Raw genomic sequence first — 24,618 nt, 5'->3', positions numbered from 1 at the left:
ATGAATAACGGTAACTTTCAGCTCTTTACCATGCTAAAACAAATGTCGGATGCTAACAAATCGGCAAATGCTCCCACTTTTTCATTTCAAACGTAAGTTTTGACCTCCTAAATATATATGCATCAACTTTTATAATAATCTATGCGCCTATTTACTAAATCTTAAAACACAGAATAAGATGATTGGATTTTCTATTCATTTGTTTTAGACATGAGCATCTGTATCAGTTTAATAATTCTTGATATTCATTTTTCTATGTTTAGTAGGACCGATTTAATTTTTCTAATGTTTTTCTCCATTTTTTTTTTTTTGGTGTCGCCAGATATTAATCTCGAGTAAATTCGACCACCAAAAAATAAAAATCAGTGATACTGGTGGCCCGCTAAAAGTTAGTGTGGAGCCCTGTCTATTCTATTCTTTATTATGCTCGGCCTATACTTCCACATCATATTCCACAATATTTTCATAATCGCATTGCTGAAAAAAAATATCAGTGCGTGCGTTCTCGGGAAGAGTAAATGAAACATACTTCGTGAAAGGCAAAAAAAAAGTTTAAAAAAGGCACTACGCAGGAGATTGATGTTTGGACAGTGGACCGTGATTAATGCCAAAGATATAACTGTCAACACCTACGCAGGTGCGCCACGACGGTTTAGAAATCTACGCGCACGGTATGATCAAGAATTAAAACACAGTGATTAAAGAAAAGAAGATGATGGGGCATAGCGTAGTGCTATCGTAAGCACTCCATTGGCAAGGGTGCTATGTGCATACCATGTACGTATGTAGGCAAGTGTTGGGGATTTTTCTTGTCAGCTGTGTACCGGGTATTTCTTTGGGCGCGCAATTGTTCTGGTCGGGAATTTACAGTCGAGTGTGAAAAGATTTCTGACATGTCTTCTTCCCTGTCCACGCGCGCTTAATCGGAGATGCTGCTGAGTGATGTTTGTAATTTCGATTCGAGCTACATGCTGGGAAAAACAATAAGTTAATTAAGATCGGGACAGTAGATTTCACTTCGAGGTAACCGAACTTCGAGTTATTTTCTTCGAGCTACGCGAATTTTAATACACGGAAACTCCATAGGAACAATCGGGACTTTCATTTTGCCCCCGAGGTAAGTGATATTCAACTTATCCGACGTCGAGGTATCCGAAGTTGACTGTAGTCTGATTTTATGCATCATCATGCATAAATTAGCATAATTTAGCATAAATGATGATTACAAAAAAAATTAATTTCATGGTATTTTAGATTACATCATAGGCAATGTGTGTGCCAATTTTTGTCGCGATCGCGCGGTCAACGGCCGAGATCTGGAGGGGGGGCCTAGTTAGGGTTAAGCGTTTTGTACCGTAGACATCAGTGGCGATAATTTTGGGACCAGAAGTTTTACTTCGTTATAACGAAATTTCGTTTTAACCATGTTCAATGTAACGGGAGTCCACTGTACATGTAGCAAGTGGAATGAACTTCTACGTAAAGAGTATTGAATTATCTTTAGTTTTATGAAGTTACTAATCCTTACCTTTGGGGTCTTGGTCTTGGCAAGTTTGCGCACTTTCTCCACCTTTTTGGCGATAGCCTTTGCCTTTGCCTTTCCTGCCCACTTGACAGTCCAGCTTGGTTTGACAGTCTTGCTACTGGCGTTCTTCTTCACAATGTCTGCCCATGTTGGCTTTCCAGCTGGTTTACGGGCAGATTTAGGCCTGGCTGGGGTCTTCTTGACAGCAGATCTGGCTGGAGTCTTCTTGCTGGCAGATCTGGCTGGGGTCTTCTTGATGGCAGATCTGGCTGGGGTCTTCTTGAGGGCAGATCTGGCTGGAGTCTTCTTGAGGGCAGATCTTGCTGGGGTCTTCTTGACGGCAGATTTACCTGGGGTCTTCTTGACTACTGATTTGGCTGGTGTCTTCTTCTCAGCAGACTTTGCAGGTGTTTTCTTGGTTGCAGACTTCACTGGTGTCTCGTTCTTCACAGATTTCATGGGGGTCTTCTTTGACGCAGACTTCACTGGGGTCTTCTTTGTTGCAGATTTCACTGGGGTCTTCTTTGTTGCAGACTTCACTGGTGTCTTCTTTGTTGCAGATTTCGCTGGTGTCTTTTTGGTGGCAGATACAGGACTCTTCAATGTCGGTGTAGTAACTTTCTCTGCTGTTCTAGTGGGGGTTGACACCTTTGGAGTGGCCGCCTTCGCAGGAGTCTTCTTCTCTGCGGTCGGAGTCTTTGGAGATGCCTTTACTTTCTTCAGCTCAACTCCCTAAACACAGATGGAGGAGAAGAATGTGAATAACCGTGTGATTACATCGTGAGAAGAGTAGAAGGCAGGACACATACCATGCATACATCAAGCTAGCACCTTCAGTGTTAGAGACATAATCCTTTTAATGCCATCATATTTGACAACTGCATTTTCATCTGAATATAGCTGTCCATACTGTTGTCCATGTCTTGTGATACAAATAAAAGAGTGAAATATGAGTGTTTAATTAGTTCCTCCTCAATGCTGACCTGGTTGCATAAACTTGCTTTCATAAATGAAGTAGCAGTACAAAGTTACTTGGATTCATCATTGGACAATTGTTGTTTTCAAATCACAACTGAGACACAGGTAATTGATTTAACAGACAATACATTTTCCTTACAGTATTTTGTCATTTCTTTCAATTCAATCTCTAACTTGGATTTTACATCAATCTACCTGAGGGCCCTATGTCTAATAAAGTTGGTTGACCAACATTGACTGTAAGTACAATTGTCTTATTGGGATATGTCTTACCTTCTTAATGGCTTCTTTCATCGGAGTAGCCAGGGTCTTTGGAGTGGTTTTCTTCTTGGCGTCTGCAGCCGCCTTCAGTTCTTTCTTCATTGGAGTGCTCATGCCCTTCCTGGGGGAAGGCCTTCTCTTCTGCTTCAGGGCAGCCTCAGCCACAATCTCTGCTTTCATGTGTTGGGGGAGGGCCTTGGGGAGGCTCCGCCTCTTGGCAGCAGCTGCCTGCTTGATCTCCTCCTTCATGGGTGTGGCAATTTTCCTCACAACAGATGCAGACTGAGGAGTGATCTTGACCACCTTGCCTTCCATCACTCGACTGACCCCCTTTTGTGGGGATGGGGTCTTGAACATTTCGGGAAGGCCAGTGAAACTCTCATCAGCCAGCAGTGCAGGGCGTCGGGGTGAGCGCTTTGGGGAAGCCCTTCCTGCTGGAGAAGTAGGCTTTGAGCTTGCCTTAGCACTCTTGGGCGTCTTCTTCTTCTTGGGAGTAGCCTTTGGAGTGGACTTGGGTGTAGCTGCTTTAGCAATAGTTTTGGATGCACTCTTGGGTGTTTCTGGTTTGGGGCTAGCCTTTTGAGATGCCTTGGGCATGGCAACTTTGGGGGAGGCTTTGGGTGTGGCTGCTTTGGGAGATGCCTTTGGTGTGGCTGCTTTGGGAGGGGCCTTGGGTGTGGCTGCCTTGGGAGATGCCTTGGGTGTGGTGGCTTTTGGAGATGCCTTGGGCGTGGCTGCTTTTGGAGATGCCTTGGGTGTGGCTGCTTTGGGAGATGCCTTGGGTGTGGCAGCTTTGAGAGATGCCTTGGGTGTGGCTGCTTTGGGAGATGCCTTGGGTGTGGCTGCTTTAGGAGATGCCTTGGGTGTGGCTGCTTTGGGAGGGGCCTTGGGTGTGGCAGCTTTGAGAGATGCCTTGGGTGTGGCTGCTTTTGGAGATGCTTTGGGAGTGGCTGCTTTGGGGGAGGCCTTGGGTGTGGCTGCCTTGGGAGATGCCTTGGGTGTGGCTGTTTTGGGAGATGCCTTGGGTGTGGCTGCTTTAGGAGACGCTTTGGGAGTGGCTGCTTTGGGGGAGGCCTTGGGTGTGGCTGCCTTGGGAGATGCCTTGGGTGTGGCTGCTTTTGGAGAGGCCTTGGGTGTCCTGGACTTTCTAGGGGTGGGAGTCTTGGCTGCTGGTGACTTTTTGGGGCTTGGTTCTTCTTTAATTGATGGCTGGGAGGCAACAGCAGCAAGAGATGCCCTCTTTCGGATCAGGCCACGGAGTGGAGAGGAAGTAGCATCAGTAAGGCTGCTGAGTGATCGCCTGCCTGGGGATTGACCACGTTTCAGTGGGGTGAGTGGTGGCAAACGCTTATCAAATCGCTCCGGACTGAGTGATGGTCCAAATGACACACGCTTCTTCTTTGAACTGGGAGCCATGTCACTGACAGAGGTACGTTTTCGCTTTTGACCAGATCCTGGTGTCTTCTTGCCTAGAAAGGTGTAGACAAGAGACAAAAACTTGAATCAATAACAAATGACTCTTTCAAATGAGACTGAAGGGTACTCTCCAGTGGTAATGGAAAATACGACATTCACTAAATGAATAGATGAATCATGAATAAATAAATAAATTTTCTCTCAAGTCTCCTGCATCTTTTGACACCAAATTTGCGATGCCCGGGTGCGCAGTTCCAAAGTTGCGCATAAATATGTATGTGAATATCAGACCAAAAACTGCTCAAAAACATGGATTCATGTACAATTTCAATTCAAAGTATGCTTACAGGCAAATTTCAAAAAAGCATGACAATTTTGGGGTTTCATTGATCAAAATCAATTAATAACATATTTTCTTGTTCGGAACAATGTCGCAGACAAGTTTCATAGAAAAAACAATGGAAAACATAAAGTCAAAAAAAGAAATACATAAGAAATTTTTTCAGATTGCACAACATTTTTCTCTTGTATTTGCTCAGGACACTAAAAAGAATATTTACACAAACAAGGAAAAGTAGAAATTACGCGGTGCGTAACATATGTCCCCGCCGGAAGTAGCATTTTGTAACAAAATGTGCAATATAGGTAAAAAATCAAGGTCAAAGGTCAAAGGTCAAAGAAGTCAAAGGTCAAAATTCTGTGTAGAAGTTTTGAAGCCCTCACCTAGTGCCATCACATAAAGCAAATGGAATCGAAATTGGGTTAGAAATGGCGAAGGAGTAGCATTTTGTAGCCAATGTACAATATAGGTCAAAAATCAAGGTCAAAGGTCAAAGAAGACAAAGGTCAAAATTCTGTGTAGAAGTTTTGAAGCCCTCACCTAGTGCTATCACATAAAGCAAACGGAATCGAAATCGGGTTAGAAATGGCGCAGGAGTAGCATTCTGTAGCAAAATGCACAATATAGGTCAAAAATCAAGGTCAAAGGTCAAAGAAGTCAAAGGTCAAAATTCTGTGTAGAAGTTTTGAAGCCCTCAACTAGTGCCATCATATAAAGCAAATGGAATTGAAATCGGGTTAAAAATGGCGAAGGAGTAGCATTTCGTAGCAAAATGTACAATATAGGTCAAAAATCAAGGTCAAAGGTCAAAGAAGTCAAAGGTCAAAATTCTGTGTAGAAGTTTTGAAGCCCTCACCTAGTGCCATCACATAAAGCAAACGGAATCGAAATCGGGTTAGAAATGGCGAAGGAGTAGCATTTTGTAGCAAAATGTACAATATAGGTCAAAAAATCAAGGTCAAAGGTCAAAGAAGTCAAAGGTCAAAATTCTGTGTAGAAGTTTTGAAGCCCTCACCTAGTGCCATCACATAAAGCAAACGGAATCGAAATCGGGTTAGAAATGGCGAAGGAGTAGCATTTTGTAGCAAAATGTACAATATAGGTCAAAGGTCAAGGTCAAAGGTCACGACTGAAATTCTGTGTAGAAGTTTCAAAGCTCCCATGTAGTGCTATCATATAAAGCAAACAGAATCAAAATTGGCTCATAAATGACAGAGAAGTAGCAAATTGAAGATTTTGATCACACACGGACACACGGACGGACGGACGGACGGACGGACGGACACACGGACGGACACACGGACACACACACGTACGGAGCCCGTTTCATAGTCCCCTGCTCGAACTCGTTCGGCGGGGACAAAAATTGTGCATAAATTAGCATAATGAAGCATAAATGATAATTAAAAAAAAAAAAACTAACTTTGTGGTACTTTACATTACGTCATAGGCAATGTATGTGCGATTTTTCGTTGTGATCGCGCAGTCGAGATCGGGGGGCTCCCAGCCCCCCTCCCCTCTCTATGATCTACCTAAATAGCTCGGCATCATTAGGGTTAAATCAAGTTTAAAAAGACGTGTTTGTGCTTTACCACCAGATTTCGGAGTAGCAGCCTTCTTTGCAGTACCCTTTGGTGTCTCAGCCTTTGGTGTGGCAGCCTTGGGTGTGGCAGCCTTGGGTGTAGCTGCCTTAGGAGTAGTGTTCTTAGGTGTCGCTGCTTTCGGACTAGCGGCTTTTGGAGAGGCTGCCTTGGGCGTGGCCTTCTTAGCTGGGGACACACCTTCCTCCTCCTCTTTGACCGGTGCAGAGCGACGCCGCAGCTGGCTGATAGAGTTCTTCAGTGGGGTGTTTTGTGGCACTCGGGGGCTTCCAAACGGTGTCATCTTGGGGCAAAATGTAACAAAGAAACTGTCTGCGTAATTGAGGCACTACGCATACAGCACAAGCCTAAATAGGCTTCCATAAATATCTGCAAACAATGTGAGGTAAAGGTATAGATGTTTGGTCATATTTTTAGTACGGCAATGTCTCAGGTTTGGCTGCTGAAAATGAATTAATGCAATTATTTTCAAACTTCATGGTTCTGCAGAAAAGATACCAAAAGAAGAATTTCAGCTAAATTATGATTACTGTCATGCAAGGCAATGACCTAAAATCAATGGACTGATTTGGGGAGTTATAACATTTAACCCTAAAAGGGCCAGGGAGTGGGTTGAATCAACCCTTCCCCGGTCACGAACAGGCCAAAATGCCTGGCCTGGTTAGGGTTAAAGGGATGGTACAGTATTAGTGGAGATGAGAATTGGGCTTTTAACTTTTTGCGAGATACCAAGCAAACACTTATGAAATAGTACAGAGCATACCAATTTAAAGGGGAAGGCTAGTAACTGATCAGTGGGAATCAGTGGAAATGCTGGGAGATGATTGTTCCAATCCTTATGGGATTCATTCAAGAGTTCATTGTATATCTATTGTTGTGTGAAAATGATTTGCTTCAGAAAGGTCTCATATTCAAGTAATGTGCAGATTAATGCTCCGTCACTGACCAGGGACGCTAACCTGGAAGCATTAAACTGCACATTACTTGAATATGAGACCATTCTGAAGCAAATCATTTTCACACAACAATAGATATATCCCATAAGGATTGGAACAATCATCTCCAAGCATTTCCACTGATTCCCACTGATCACTTACTAGCCTTCCCCTTTGAGAGGAATTCAAAGTTTATTTGAAGAAAATCGGGTTTGGAATGACTGAAACATCCAAAAACTAGAAATGTCGCTACCGCGACTGATGCCTCCGCCATAATGCATGATTCTCCCAATGGGTGTATGGTACAATGTCTTCACAATGTGTTATGACAGTTTCACAAAACTGACAAAATACTGAAATGACAGGTTTGTCAGAAATATTTGAATGTTTACTTTCCTTGAACTAGGTTTGCTATTGAGTGCAGGTACCTGTATTTGGGGAATTGAGAATTTTTACTTGACTTCTGACCAACCCTTTTATAAGTTTATGCATTGAGTAATTTTCAAGGTATGAAGAAAGAGTGTAATTACAGTATATATATATATATAAATATATTGCATTTAAACCTGGCCTTTGACCCTTAACCTTTGACCTTCTGGCTGGAGATTTCCCAGAGAATCTCCATTAGGGAATACATATATATATCAAGTTTTAGTTTTAAAAATAATGGAAGCATTACATATTTATATACTAGTATATGAGGGAAATAATAACATTTTGAGGAGTTGACCTTGACCTTTGACCCCCTGACTATTGATCCATGACCCCTATATTCCCCAGAAAATCCCTGCCAGTCAGTACATGTGTATGTACCAAGTTCCATGAAGATACATTGAACCTTCTGCGAGAAAAGTGAAATTGTGACATATTCACCTAACCTTTGAACTTTTGACCTTTGACCTTATGACATGAAACTCTCTCTGGAGAATCTTTATGCAGTAGTACGTCTACACTAAGTTTCAAGAAAATATCTTCGCGCATTGCATGGATATGGGGGAAATAGCAATGTTTTTAGCATTTGATCTTGACCTTTTGCCAATGTCACTAAAATCTACTCAACTAATTGCCCCATCATACATCATCCTTGAACCAAGTTTGGTGAACGCTGCTTCATCCTGTTTTGAGTTAACACGTAAACAGACAAATTTTAGGATTTGACCTTGACCTTGATCTTTGACCTTTGACCTCTGTCCAATTTCACTCCAAAACTAATAAAGTAATTGTCCCATCATACATCATCCTCAGACAAAGTTTGGTGAAATTTGCTGAATCCAGTCTTGAGTTATAGCGTAAACAGTACAATTTAATGATTTGACCTTGACCTTTGACTTTTGCTGATTTCACCCAAAATCTAATCAAGTAATTGCCCCATCCTACTTAATACTTGGACCAAGTTTGGTAAAATTCCAGTCAATATTACTCAAGTTATCACATAAACGAATGCGGACGGACGTACGTACGGACGGACGGACAACCCGAAAACATAATGCCTCCGGCACCACTTCGTGGCGGAGGCATGACAACGTAAAACAACGCGATCGTAATGAATTGTGGGTCCCACACTTATTAGAATCGCTCTGTTTTGGATATCTCAGCCATTTCAAAACCAATTTTCATCAAATAAACGTTGGATTCCTCATGAAATTACATGCTCTTTCATATTTCATAAGAGGTTTCTCATTATCTCACCAAAAAATGTTAGAAACCTAAAATTAGGTCTCAACCAAAACTCTAATATCCCTTTAAGGCCATCCTTATCCCCGCCCACTGTTCTTTCTTACACCAATATGAAATGTCGCATCATAAGGAACCAACCACTGACAACCACATATCATTATGACATAGGGCTGAATACAAGTGTGCAAGGCATGTCCCATATTTCACCCGCATTTTGCGCATACAAAGTACATACTGCGCACAGTGAATGACAAGCACCTTTCATGATGTTTTGCAGCTTGCTTTATCTTAACAACGTACTTAGGACAGGGGTGGAGCTTTCCTAAATATCTTTCTAAAATTCTTTCCTAAGTGCATTCTATAATACCAACTTCTTCATAAGTCAGAAATTTGCATATCTTCCTAATATTTATCCGCACTTGCATATCTTCCTAAGTTTCTTCCTAAGTTTACGAAAAAAGTTAGGAAGAAACTTAGGAAGAAACTTCAGAAGATTTTCAGAATACCACTCAGGAAGAAATTTCTTCCTAGGAAGGATTTCAGAATACCATCCTAGGTCACAAAGCCAAGACGGCTCTTCTACTGCCCAGTATTCATAGACCTCTGCACCAGACGGCTCCCCTACCTTGCCTCCGCTCTTGCTAAGAGATCCACTGCGCCTCTTAGTTGCAGGAGTCCTGGTTGGAGTAACATCTTTGGCAGCCGAAGCCTTGGCCTTGGGAGAGGGTGTGGCCTTCTTAGGCTTGGGTGCTGGAGACTCCTTCTTGGGTGTCTTCTGTGGTGTCTTGCCTACCAAACAAGAAATCAGCATCGACCCTCGGGTGATCATGTAGAAAACACTTTTGAGCTTCTGGGTATCAAACCAATGCTATCATTCAAGGCATTGCATCTCACGCTTGGTGCAGAGCCAACAAATGAAGGCACAGCACTTCGCTATGTCATATCAACCCTAAAGGGGCTGGGGGGCAGAATCCGCCCCCTCGACATTTCGCGCTATAATTCTGTAACGCGAGAAGGCCTCGTCGCAAGGCTTCTTGACATTCTTTGTCCACTCTCACGCAACTTTTGAGACCAAATTTACAAAGTACAAACATACTTTTTCGAAGCCGCGCCCATTTTTGTAATGGCATGTCACCCCAAAACGGGCACAATTTTGTGATTTTGTGTACATTTCCTATGGAAAACAGTGCTCTGTCATGAAAGTCATAAAAACCTGGTTATTTTTTCAATTAATCCCTTTTATTGATTAATTTTATGCTAATTATGGTAGAAAAGTGGTCAGTGACAATTTCCAATAAAAAACAGAGAAAAAACAAAAGTCAAAAAAGAAAGAAATACATAAGAAATTCTGAAAACAATAAAATACATAAGAATTGAAATTACTTTTGGAAGTTTTTGTGATGTACAATTGTTGAATATGCTAAAACAGATATACAAACCAAAAAGGACACTCTCAATGCTTTTAATTAGGCTAAAATATGATCATATAAACACAAAAATATTCTAATTTGCATAATCAATTAAAATTAATAATTGATTGTTTTAATTTTAACTTTTTACTTTTACTCCCCTAACACAAACATTGTAAACATTTCATTTGAAAGGTCATTCACAAGAAGAACTAACAAGGCAGAACTTACTCTTTGGAGCTGATTTTGGAGTTGCCACTTTGGCTGCCTTTGGAGTAGTAGCCTTAGCAGTCTTTGGAGTGGCCTTTTTACTCGACTTGGGAGTCGCGACCTCAGTGGGTCTGGAGATCTCTGGCTTCACAGGCTCTGGGGTCTTCCCTGCAGCTGCAGTGGATGCCTTCTCCTTACCAGGCGTGTCTTTCTTCTTCTGAGCACTCGGGGTGGCTTTCTTGGAGGACAGGGGTGTGTCCCCTCCCCCGTTAGCCTGCTTGGTGGTGGTGGAGGATACCTCTGGACTCTGAACCTCTGGCTTAGTAGGGCTCCTCAGAGCAGATCCAGGAGGATACTCAAACCTTACAAAAACAAAGGTGTGTAAAAGAAGTCTCAAATAAGGACACTTCCTCCAGGAACTAGCAATGCAGAGAACTTTGTCACATCAGCTTGGATCATCTGTTTGGTTTCTGTGATCAGTTACTACCTCTACTCAATCTATGTGTGCATATTGCAGTAAGATGCACAGAGATGCATATAAAATCAGCTCATCCCTACAGTTAGTCAACTTTCATGACATACAAAACACTGATGAAACAAGCGTATGAAATAAGGAGATATCACTGGCGTTTATCATACCCGATCTTTAAACTTGGAGGGTGATCAATATACTGAGATCAAGTAGCTTTGAAGTTAAAAATATGCATCCAAGCTTATAACTGAAAGGCTTGAATAGACCAATGGTTAATTTCACAGGTTTGCAAATGGCATTTCTCAAATGACAATGATTTCACCTTACAGTCCATATAGAAATTTAGAACTACGTGTTGATCAAAAGTTCATTTTCGGAGAGGTTACCCTCTCTCACGTTTGTTGCATCTCCATCGTGGCAAGTGCAAGCATGTACCTGAAAGAACGATCTACAATGGTGAAGACGTCCTTGTGCTGCACAAAGTCACGCTCTGTCACAGCCTTTCCATTCAGAAGGGTTGGGTTGACCTGACTCAAGTTGGCAAGGTAAACCTGTCCAGGTGAAAAAAAAAAAAAAAAAACTAGAAATGTCGCTATGGCGACTGGTATGCCTCCGCCATAATGCATGATTCTCCTAATAGGTCTAAATAGTACATGTGGACAATGTGTGATTACATTTTCACAAAATTGGCAAATGTTAAAATGACAGGTTTGTCACAAATGTGTTGAATGCTCACCTTCCATGACCTAGGTTTAATTGGATGAATAGGAGAGCATGTATTTGGGATTTACGGACTTTAACTTGACTTTGACCAATTCATACGTTTATAAATGCATTGAGTAATATTCAAGGTATGGAGAAAAAGTGCAATTTCTGTATTGAATAGTAAATTGTTACCATTTTCATCTGGCCTTTGACCCTAAAATTCATAAGATAATCACTGTCAGGCAGAAGATGCATAAATATGTAGTACGTTTCAAGATAACTTGAGCCACTTCCGAGATATGGAGGAAAAACTTAGTTCAGCACTTTCACTTGATCTTTGACCTTTTGACCTTTGAGGCAAAAACAAAAGAAAACAAAAAAACTTTCCAGAGAATCTCTATTGGGCCATTCTTAGTCACGTGTGTGACCAAAAATACAGCAAATTGGGAAAAGTATCTCATATAACTCGAAAGGCCTTACAGGTATACTAGTTGTTTGTGTGTATTTGGCTTATGTATGTCAAAACCTATCAGGTGACAATTTGAAATGTTTTGTACATTTTATTGATTAAGGGTCAGAGGTCAAATAAGTTCGGTCACGTGTGTGACCTCGCACGGAATGGGATTTTTCATGATCAAGACTTAACTTACAAACTCTGTGAATTCTTAAAAGTTAGAATGTTTATGATTCTGGCAGACATGCATTAGAGTTTTGTGAATAGGAAATGAGCCACAAACAGTATAAATCTATTACAGGTATTTGTTTATGTATTACTTTATGTGTTGATGTATGGTCACGTGTGTGACATTTGGGTGGTCACGTGTGTGACATGATACTGACCGAGAAAATCCAGGCACATTGCATGGTGAAAACCTGTGCTAAATTAGATATAATAATTCATAGTTTCAGCTATCAATGGTTTTATCTGATGTTGAAATTTAGTCTAGCTGATTTTAGAAATAAAGACACAAGAAGGGACCTGAAACATTCTTATTTTTTTAAGTTCATTTAGATGATACACTATTGTATACAAAAAGCAGGCAGTTGCACACGAAGTTTATGTTTACTGCAGAAATACAATAATGAACATGCACATATAGGTTGATTTTATGTGTTATGCTGTCTTTTACAAACCTGGCCATTTATATTTGATTGCATTGAATTATTGTGTGCATGTTCTAATATTATGCAAAAATCAACACCCCACGTACAAACATGCACAAAATCATATGATCATTTTCTAACTCGATATTATGCCGTGTTTCATGCCAATCACAAGTAACCAGAATTCTTGGATTATAAACTTATATGTATTGACACACAAATGACTACTTTTATCTGATGTATGATATCAATCGACAGTGTAGTTTGATTATCAAAGTAAATGAGAAGTCGCAAGCGATCTCCCTTCCTTACTACTGTAATAAAGAAGAACTTGTTAATTCTCTCCTCACTCTTCGATCACATTTCTGATCACACTCGCATCAAACTGTTTGATTGACTTAATTATTTTAAACTTTGGTAATTAAATTTGCAATTATCCATCCTTAATTTTTTTAGAGATACTGATTTTTATTTCTAAGCAAATCTTTATTGGTACCTTGATATCATAAATCAAGCATCAGGTACTTTCCCCCATATCATTAGCAGTTTGTATCATTTTTAAATAATGATGCTCTTTTTCTTAAATATCTTCATCAATTCTTTAATTGTTGAAATCAATTTGCTTGCAAATATTTGGATAGATGAAGTGCGGCTTCCCATTTCTGGTATGTCTTCTAAAAGATGATCAAAGTGATAAAAAATGTAATTCCTTAGTTGCTTACACATTTTGTGTAGAGCATTGTACATTAAACTGTACATGTCCATCAGATGACCAGTATGCAAACATGACTACAAAATTCTGTGCAGTTTAACTTAACTTCAAATGACAATGTTTGAATATGTCAAATGAATTCAGGGTAGAATAACCTGATAATGCTATGTAATTACATGTTTGCATACACATCAATCCTAATTCTTTTCAATGGCATGACTGCTAGTCTTGCCATTGAAAAAAAAAAACATGCAATACACATGCACTACGAAACATACAAGATCATTTATGTGGATATATTGTAGATGAGACAACTCTTCATCAGATAAGTAATCACTATCAAATGGCTTTACTGTGTAACAAGAAATCAAATGTGAATATCTTTTGTTAGATAGTGACATATTGCAACACAATTGTCCAGCAGACTCCTCACCAGTTTGAATAGGAAGTTACTATAAACTTTGTGCATTCTGGTAAAAGTGTCAAACTTGAGACCAAGAGCTGGACACTGCACTTATTACTCCATTTTTTAAGGGTATCATTCTTGAAATAACTGTGTAGAATGTACCATTGAATATGGGTACATTCTTGTCATGAAAAAGGGCAATAATGTGCATTATTTAAGTATACAAATGAATTGCTGGTCACACACGTGACCACACATAAGTCACACACGTGACCAGTGGTCACGTGTGTGACTAATTAATTTGCTTGTTATTAATTAAGTCTGATACCGTAGGATGCTTAAATTTGGTGGAAAGTAAGATACAATCAAACTAGCTTTTGACATGAAAAAGAAAGTTGATCATGGCTCAGGTTTTTAATTAGCATAAACTTTTCCTGTTTTTTGGTCACGTGTGTGACATTAAGAGATAATTAACTTTGTATGTTAATTACTTCCTTATGATTTCATTATGTCTATCATTCTTAGGCTAGATATGTTCAATCACGTGGGGACAAACATAATTTTACCATCTATATCACAGAAAGGAAGTTAATAGACACATCTTTCCATCAGTCAAACAAAGAGCAAAAATGCTCAATATTCCCTGTATAATATATGCCTATGTAAATATATGCAAATTAGCACAATAAAGACCTCAATTTAAAAATACAATTATAATTCATGCAACTTCATACAGTGCTCTGTATGATTAATCAACTCAAAATTTCAGAGAACAAATTTCATTTTTTTGAAATTAGGTTCACTTTTCAAAGAATGGCCCTATTAGGTTAAACATGCATACACCTAGTGTAAAAAAAAAAAAAAAAAAATCCTGCTGGCATTGCACAAACATGAGGGAAATATTTAGTAAAATTTTAAAGTGTTGCCCTTGACCTTTGACCCCTGACCTTTGACCCCATGAACCCTAAATTCTCTAGATAATCACTGCCAGTCAGTACATCACTATGTTCCATGAAGAGACCCGGAACAATTTCCAAGGTACAGAGAAAAAAGGTGAAGTTTTAAGATTTTTACTTGACCTTTTGACCTTTGACCTCAAGACCCAAACTTTCACCAGAGAATCTTAATAGGGTAATACATGTATACACTAAGTTTCAAGAAAATATCTTCAGGCATTGCATAGATATGATGGAAATAGTGAGATTTTATGTATTTGACCTTGACCTTTTGACCTTTGACCTTGAGCATATGCACCCAAAAGTTGATAGGCACAACTTCACCCCCTAATACACATACATGCCAAGTTTCATTAGGATACCTCAAAAGGTTTTGATAGTTACCTTGTCCACAAAAAATTCATTACGGACGGAAGGACGGACGGACGGACGGACGGACGGACGGACAACCCGAAAACATAATGCCTCCGGCACCACTTCGTGGCGGAGGCATAAAAAGACATACATGATGATTGATGATGCCCATAGATCTGACAAACTTCACCACACATCAACTTAAGTCACATTAATAAATTCAGATGACATCATTCAGCAGTGGCATACAGAGAGATCAGCACATTTTCTATATAAAAATGAATGTGAAATTGAGTATTTTTTCGTTTAATATTAAGAAAATGAATTGACAGAATTGGCAGCAAACCTTAATCAGTGAACTTACACCATGTAGGTAGCTAGCATGATTGTTTTAAACATATAATGCAATGATGTAATCTTACATTGTACATCTAACACTTGAACAGGGTGCTGCAAGCCTACATGCTTGCTTGCCATGGATGATTAATATGAAATTCATGATCAGACAGCAACTGCATCATCACTTGCCTAATCTTTAGTATCATTGCCTTCATATCTTAGTGCTACCTTCCATGTTCACCATAAGAGCTTTTACACAGGGCTGATATGATGATCATGATGCATATGCTACAAAAGATCAGACTTTAATTTGATGAGCAATATATAAAATGTGACTATTCTTTACTGTTTTCATTTGTTTCATGGAGCAGAGGGACATGATTTTTGGCAATCATCTCCTCAAAAAAATAATAAAACAAGAATTGTCCAATCTGACAATGACAAGGGTCATTGTTAAATTAGAAGTTTTCAGTGATGATTTTGCCCACATACAGTATCCTGTTATCTATCTGTACAATACACCATGCATCCATTCTTAACATGCCCAAGCCCAAATTTATCAGGCTGCCAAACACAGAAACACTAACACTTACCTCCCCAGTTTTCTGCACCTCAATTTTGCAATGCTCCCGGGAGACATTTGGTAGCTGTATCCTGATATCACATTCGTTGGTCCTTGTGGAAAGCAAAGAGCAGATAAATGAAAACATTTGTACTCAAATGCTTCGACATTATAGTGAGCAGCTGGTTATCTGCTAATTTGTAGTGACTGGACTATATCATCATCATTTTTGAATTGCAAAAACACTTCACCCTACAGAATGGTTAAGTTACTCAGTCTCTTTGAGAACACAGGATTCAAGAGTAATGGAAATGCATTCATATCTACAGCGCTAGGAACTGAGACACATCACTTTTTTGATAAACATGCTCTTCTTTCATTTTTTTTCTTCTCCAGACTTAATTAAATATAGATGTTAGAAACTTCATTAAATCATTCACTATAACAATTCTGAGAACTACAATGAAGAGAAAGTTGCATCTACTCATTACTGGTACATAAAAACTCGCAATTAGAGTTTTACCCCTTCATGAAAGCATGTTCTGATACACCAGTTTTGTAAGCAATGGACAATAAACAACATCTTTTTTTTTTCATAGAATATAACTATCTAAAAATTACATGCTGATAAACAAGGGGAAAGATGTGAAAAGCAACTACTGGTACCTTCCAAACAAACACTGGTCAGCAGTGAGAGGGAAATGGGCACCATCTGCACCATTCCTTTTAATGACGACTATCTTTCCATGGAGCGTCATCTTGCATTATTGTTGACGTCCTGAAGTAGCTTGAAGTTGATCCACGTCCACCTTGCCTGTGCAGAAATTATAGAGGACCAAGAGAAGAATCAGAAGAAGAAGAAGAAAAAAAAAAAAGGATTACTTACAGAAAACTGATTTAGTCCATGCAAGTGATATGATGGTTACTTTGATGAAAGACTTGAATATCAACAATCAGCCTGAAGTAAAAGTATACCAGTACATTGTGTATATTTTGCATGTTGGAAATGCAGTGGCTCAATACCTTATTTTCCAGTTGTGATATCACTGTTGAATACAACTATCAAGTTCAAACAACTTAAATATGTTTATGGAGTTACAGGGTATCATCTTTAAATAAGGACTGATGACAACTCATGACATCTTGCATTTTGTGAATATACAATGTATGGTATGGCTCCAAGTGTCAGACAAGAGGAAACCTGACACATCATTTGATACGTACCTTTTCCCTACATATAATTATCCCAATTTTATCAAACTGGAGCACAATTATTGTAAAGTGTAAGTGAAAGAGGGGCATATTCAAATTCCAGTCAGTATAGACCCTAACGAGTATGGTCACGCATATATTGGAGAAGGTCCTACATACATGATAACAAATAACATCATTTGATTCATACACCACCAGCACTAAGTTAATAACCTCACTTTTCTTAGATTCTAGACACCTATCTTCTTAGTTTCCACTTCATTCACTGTCGTTTCTCCTCGCTTTTCACTCAGGTTTTGTCACAAACCTTCCTCTGCTCAACTCCAAAGTTTTTTCTAGTTTCCTTCCGACCCCTGCTGAGGCTGGTTTGATCTGTATACTTACTACCTTGACTTCCGTAGTATAGTTCAAGATTGACAGCCGAGGGTAATAGTGTACAAGTGGTTGAAGTGCTGATACGTTCTAACCTGTATGTACAGTAGATTCTACAACTTTACAAGTGAAGAGCAATGACATGAAAGTCAACATCAATATCAAATCGATTTGACGTTAGTTAAATTTAAGCTATCAAGAAGGCTACACCTGCTAGTTATCAATGGTATTGTTTAACAGTTAGACTGAAAAATCCATCAGTCTGGAGTTTTTTATCATCTTCAAATTATGGCGCAGAGCCGGACGCAGTCTCCGCGGAACATACATAGATCTATCCCTGACAAGATACAGAAAGATTTTTCAGTCAAGTACAACTGTTAGGCCCTAGTTAAAATTTCATAGGATCCTAACCAAAACTAACGTGTAATGTTACTGTTAGATCTATTCCTGTCACTGGTCAATTTTGTGCAATGAAATTTAAGATATTTTTACATGGATGCCGCGCCGGTCAGGCTTTGCAGTTAGGATAGATTTTGCTTCACCAACTGGCAAGCACTTGAACAGGGTCTTGATCTCAATTTCATGACATGTAACCTTGTTAATGCGCGATGCGGACAAAACATGAAAATCTGCATGAAGAGCCCATACCATGTTAAAAATATTCATTTGATATTCAACACAGTTCTGTGTCTGTTTCTCTGTCTGGGTGCCTCGATGACCCAAAATAGTGAATCACCTTGACTGTTTATCCCGAGCTACGGGTGAATTTTCCACCGCTATTGAAGTTGTCACTCATATTAAATAGTAGATAGGGCTGAGCTGTATCATGACGCCCCATGGCTGTGCACAGCGCGCACCCCATCAGCACTGCCAATGCACTGACTGGCCACTCTCTTACCACGGGAACCTACGGCTACATTACTGCCATTCATTGTCTGTCCAAGCGGCAGCGTTCACTAACAACATCCATGCAATGAACAAGCATTAACGATTTACAAGTTAAAATGAGGACCAACACCTTGTGCGATACGAGTGTAGATTGTTTCAGTGAGTTATATTTTAAAGAAAAACTGAAAGAAAGAAAAATGTAATGAATTTTACATACCGGCAAGTTGTACGGTGAGCTTCCCTGGGTTCATTTACTAGCGGAGATATACAAAAGCGGTGTAAAGGACGGAGAACTTACAAAGCGTTCATATCCATGCATCAAAACAAAGTAAATCCCATTAGAATACGTATGATTTCATTGAAAATGTTGTATTTTCATCAAAATTAGTGGATCATGACACAAAATAAAACACAGAAAAATATCTGAGGGTGATAAAAGAAAAGTAGACTGTTTTTGGGGTCACGAGTTTTTAAATCTTGCGGAGTGATACGGTGAGACGAAAATTCACTGCTCCACCACCGATTGAATGGAGATCCCAAACACTTCGCGCACAGATGTTTGAAATTCAGCGCGACGCCTTCGGATTGGTCCATTGTGTGCAAAGCTCGCAGTTGCATAACGGCTTTTCAGCTGTTTTCTCCACATTCGTTACACAAGTTAGGCATGTGGCGCGTATGTATTTGGTATGAGGCCAACAGGTCTATGCACACATGTCCACACTGGAAAGAAAAGTGCCCCTCCCCCTCTTTACCGCGCCGGGGCTGCAAGTGCTTTGTGGTTCATGGGAAAGATGCATCCAAGAAAATGTCTTGGAATATTTCTTTGTTTGTGTGAGTGTTTTTTTTTTTTTTTTTTTTTAAGAAATTCAAGAAAACAAAGCTAGCTTTGTTTTCTTGAACTTGATCGCAACGACCAAAAAAAAAAAAAGAAAAATGAATAATAATTAAAAATAACAAAAAATAAAAAATAAAAAATAGATAAATAAAACATTTGCAATGTAGGCCTATATGCCTATACAAACAACACTAGTATGGGACCCAAAACTGCATGATATGGTATTGGTGCAATAAGATCAAATTGCCTACTATGTTTAAAAAAAAAAAAAAAAAAAAGTCATGTATACAGAAGAATGGAGATAGGATCTTAACTGCAAGATGTGGTAAACTATACAGTACCGTATAGCTTTAACGAAATCAAATAGTGTATCAGGGCTGGCGGAGGGTTTTCAAAAGTGTATAGGGGCCCACTTCAAGGTTTCATGCGCTAACAAACCCCCCCCCCCCCAAAAAAAAAAAAAAAATACCCACAAAGTCCTCAGCTCATCTCTCCCCTTCCATTTCCGCGTTTCTTCAGCTGACAAGCAAAAAAAAAAAAAAAAAAAAAGGTCTTCAGTGGAAAAACATTACCTTACCGCACTCACACTTCAAGATCTCTTATCTATTTCTATTTAGTGCCACTTACATATAGTAATTCCGGGTTTAAAAAAAGTGGTGGGGGCCCTAAGCGATTACACCTTATGTCTTCCTTTGTATGGTGCACTTTGTATGGGCCCCGAGCCCCCACGGCCCCCAAGGTTCCATCGGCCATGTGCATGTATTTGGGAATGCAAACCGACAATATCAGGTACACGGTTTTCAAATGGCTGAGATATCCAGAAACAGGGAGGTCCTAATAAAAGCTGAGACCTACCTTTCATTAGGACTACTTTGTTTTACTTTGTTTATCTAAAAAAAAAATCTTGAAAAAAAAAAAAAACAACTTGCAACACCATCAAAGAAAATATTGGAAATATCGGGCAACAATGAAACATACAGTCTGTAAGTCTCAAGCTGTCTGTCCTATACATAAGGTCATAAACTTTGATAAAGTTTGAAAACTTTGTTCTAGCCATTTTCAAATTTACTCCAGTCTAGACCCAGATTTTATCTTAAAGGGAAGGTATAGTATTGGTTGAGGTGAGGATATAGCCTTTAAATTTTTGCAAGATACTTAGTAACCACTTTATGAAATGTTAAAGAGCATACAATTTTAAAGGGGTAGTATAGTATTGGCTGAGGTGAGGATATAGCTTTTAAGTTTTGGTGAGATACTTAGAAACCACTATATGAAATGTTAAAAAGCATATAATTCTAGAGGGATTCAAAGTTCATTTGATGAAAATCAGTTTTTATATGGCTGAGATATCCAAAAACAAAGTAAAACAAAGAAATCCTAATAAAATGTGGGTCCCATCTTTTATTAGGATCGATTTGTTTTGGATATCTCAGCCATTTCAGAAACACCTTTCATTAAATAAACTTTGGATTCCTCTTGGAATTAACTCCTTTATGACATTCAATGGAGATGAATTAACATCTGTTGCATCTGAACATGTCTCATTCTTTATACTGTAATCCAATTCCAATTGACCAACCACTTTCCATGATTGCTTTTAGTTTCCCAAGAAATTCACACCTGCAAACACTTCTCCAAACTGTGATTCAAATTCTTCAATAAATTAGAGAATGCATAGCACAGAATGCAAAATAAAAGCCAAGAGAAAGACAAAGTATGATCTAACAAAGTACTTTTAATTTTCATTCATCTCTAAACTTGCATTTTAAACACATTATTAATGTGCTATCAAAGAAACTATATTATGCCTGCCACAACCAAATAACAAGCCAATTAGATAAAACAGAAAAGACACAATTGACAAATAGTCATAAGGGAACATAAGAAAAAGAAATTTATATCACATAGATTTATCAGATTATTAGGAAAAACAACTTGCTGAGTGGTTAAGAGTACCTTTGTAAAATTCACTGCTGGAAACAAAGTTGTGGTTTTGAGCAAAAGATAGCATCTGATATTCCTATCAATTCTTTGAAAATTAAATGGCAATGAAAATGCCAATATAAGTACTGTAAAAGTGGTTTCTTTCGCGGTGGTTTTATTTTCGCGCTTTGAGGTTGAACCGCGAATTTAACATCATGCGAAAATGTTTTGAAAAGTCGTGCGAAATTAACCACGCAAGGAAATAATGTTGTTTTGAACTTGCCGCTTGTTACAACGCTATTGCGCACATGCACACACGAAGATTCCGCGCATTGAGTGTATTGATGGTCAACACACACACAGTGATACCGCGCAATGTAAGTCATCTTAGGTAACAATAGTTTTATAAGCATGTTATAAAGTACTCGAGAGACTGGATTTTAGGTAAGCCTGCATTTAATTATAATTTCTATTTAACAAATAAAAGAATAATTGGATTATAATTTGGGTTTTCATGTGCACAATAAAACAGTTTTTGCCGACCGTGAATTTAAACACACGTAAAAAAGTCGGCACCGATGGAAACCGCGAAAGTATCTGTACGCGAAAGAAACCACTTTTACAGTACATATACAAAGAAGCTTCCACACACACACAAGAAAAAAGCTCATGAGAAACTTGACAAATACTAGTTTGCATAATGTGAATTATTGACCTAACCTTACAGCACGTGATTATCAACTGCTCTAAAAGATGCGTAAAGACTGTGCCATTTAAACTTCCTTCAAGACCTAATTCTTCAGAGACTACAAAAGGTGAAGAAGCTGGCAAAAAGACACTGGCAGTCAACAAATACTTATCAAACTGTCTAAGTGTCAAACTTGCTAGCTGCAAATGAAATATAAGTACATGCATGTGATGTTGCCATAAGCTATGAGAAAACAAGAAATCTGGCAGCAAAGTTACTACACAGTAATAGTGCATGTACAGCAACCTGCAAATTTGATAAAAGTGTTTGTGTATTGAAGAGGACTAGCATAAATCTACATATATCTAAATTCATATATTGAAATTACAACATTATTGTATCATTTTAAACAAAGCAGGATTTCTTGATGAATTCTTTGACGGCATCACAGTGTTAGCCTCCATATTGAGAAATAATGTTTTTTTGTTTCTTTTTAATTGTTGCACCTGACACAAGTGCAGAATGGAGACTAAATAAATTATGCCCATAATCATCAAATGTTATTGTCAATACTCACAGGTGAGTGTATCACACTAAAAAAAAAAGGAAAAATCTATAATCTCATATCTGATGCTTTACTTACACTTCACATTTTTTTTTTTAATTCTTAAAGGGGAGCACTTTGGACATGACTGTTTGAGAAGGAAAAAGAGTATCTATATTACATAAAGGAAGAATAAAACCATATGTTGGTGAAAATGTTGACTTGAGATGACAGAAAATTTCTTTTCACTCATGAACACACCCTGACAAGTTCCATTACAAAGTTGGGCTTCTTAAAAAAACCTCACCAACACAGTTACGCATTACCATATGGCTCCCTTCAATCACACAGTGAATATGAACACAGACATTCTGGCATTATTGAATACAAGAATGAGTACAAAAATGAATACAGATTTTATCTTACAGTCTGATTAGATGAGTCACAAAATTTTGAATGACTACATAATAAGCATAGTAACTAGCAGTGAGAACACATTTCAGTACAGCAACAAAATAGATTAAAGTATATGTACATAAGTCTACGGTTAAAGATAAAACAATAAATCAACTGTACAGGAAATCATAGATAGCATGTTTTCACTGAGTACTGCTATCATCTATGCCTACAAAAATATGACATATTATATAGAAGAAATGACTCTTCTCTTCCCTCCGATAATTTGTTCTACCTCCACAACTGGGCATAATACGTAGTAGCCAGCAAATTCACTCTAAATATGGATTAATTTTGAACAAAGCAGTATTGATGCATGGTGAATACATTAAGCTTCTATTAATGATAATCAATGATATTCAACTTGTTCCAGGGACTCTATTTGCAAAAGGCAAGACTTATCATTTATTATAAAAAATTTGAACCGCTATCACTACTTTCCAGACCCTATACATTGAAGACATGTGAATACAAATTTTGTACTGTTGATTACATAACCAACCTTTGCATATTTAGATTTACATCATATTACTTTGGTTAATTTCTTTCTTGCATTTGCAATAGAACTTGTATATCACAAATGACAAAATACCCCTTCTCACTACCCTGTTCATGGCAGATGGTGAAATCTACCACTGAGTAGGAACACAATAAATATCACTGTGATTTGTTCCTTTTAATATTTTCAAAGATACATCTAATCAAATACCTCATTATCACATACTGTATACGCTATAATTTTCGCGTACATAAATTTTCGCGAATTGTCGCTGTCACACATTTTCGCGAGTGGTTAAATTCGCGATTGGGGGACAAGAGAAAATATGAAGTGGCAAAGAAAGTGTGAATTTTCAACTTACTAGCAATTAAGAATGATACTAGTTATACACTGCATGAAAAAGACTTGCCAAACTCTGCGAACTAGTAAGTTAGAATTCAACATTTTTGAAGTGGTTAAGTCCATCGCGCTAGATTTCTGACGAGTGGTCCCCTTGCGATAATGGATTGGCTCTCTACAGTATTCGGAAGTAGACGTGGACGTGCGTAAACAAGCTTAGCCAGTATGGTCTGTTATTCGGTAAGCCGTGACATGGTATACTAGTACTGAAATGTTTGTATCATCAAGGCAAGGGATTCATTTCGGAAGGTAATATTTTCGCGTGTTGTTAATTTCGCGAATAGCTCCCGACTCGCGAAATTCGCGAAAATAAAACCCCCGCGAAATATACAGCGTATACAGTACCTGACATAATCTGATACAAATGATAGAAATCATACAAACAGAGAAATCAGCTCTGACACAGCATATCACATGTAGCTACTTTGTAACATTGTAATGCAGTATAGAAGCACACTGAATTAATGTAAACATAAGAGCAATGAACTTCTAATGCAATGTTTAGAATGCCTTGTTCTATGCAAGTCTGGCAGAGAGAGAGAAAAAAAAAGGAAAGTCCTCTTCTGACTGAAAACAGACAACACTCAAATGATATTCGGTGAGACCATCATTACCATCATCTCACTGAAGTCTTCTTTTACTTTGGAAATCACAAAAGCCATCCCTTCAGAGCTGCTTATCCATCTCAAAGATGTCAAATTCCAGCAAGTCCAACTTTGCAAACCAATAGATCACCAGGCTCTCTTCCTTCAACTTTCAACATTTAGTGTCTTATAAAACAATTTGTATACAAGATTTCAAACCGCACAAGAGATTGGTACAATTCATATATGTACGAAT

General features: G+C 38.5%; 1 protein-coding gene across 1 annotated transcript in view; it reads right to left on the bottom strand.

Annotated features, from left to right (window-relative positions):
• Nucleotides 1-18,697, bottom strand: part of LOC139724366 (uncharacterized) — a 28,283-nt gene extending 9,586 nt beyond the window's left edge. Inside the window, exons 1-9 of the mRNA XM_071635517.1 lie at nt 18,652-18,697; nt 16,629-16,776; nt 15,994-16,075; nt 11,260-11,375; nt 10,374-10,714; nt 9,359-9,522; nt 6,113-6,404; nt 2,777-4,233; nt 1,529-2,257 (exon numbers count right to left, since the gene is read on the bottom strand). Of these exons, the coding sequence (XP_071491618.1) occupies nt 1,529-2,257; nt 2,777-4,233; nt 6,113-6,404; nt 9,359-9,522; nt 10,374-10,714; nt 11,260-11,375; nt 15,994-16,075; nt 16,629-16,720 (3,273 nt within the window). The 5' untranslated portion in view covers nt 16,721-16,776; nt 18,652-18,697. The remainder of the gene's footprint in view (nt 1-1,528; nt 2,258-2,776; nt 4,234-6,112; nt 6,405-9,358; nt 9,523-10,373; nt 10,715-11,259; nt 11,376-15,993; nt 16,076-16,628; nt 16,777-18,651) is intronic.
• Nucleotides 18,698-24,618: the final 5,921 nt, after the last annotated feature.

This window comes from Diadema antillarum, unplaced genomic scaffold (genome assembly GCF_040938485.1).
Source record: "Diadema antillarum isolate AM-2024a unplaced genomic scaffold, OU_Dant_1.0 scf00000211, whole genome shotgun sequence".
Taxonomy (NCBI): Eukaryota; Metazoa; Echinodermata; class Echinoidea; order Diadematoida; family Diadematidae; genus Diadema; species Diadema antillarum.
Note: the sequence above shows the minus strand (reverse complement) of the source record. Positions and strands in the feature narration are given on the sequence as shown.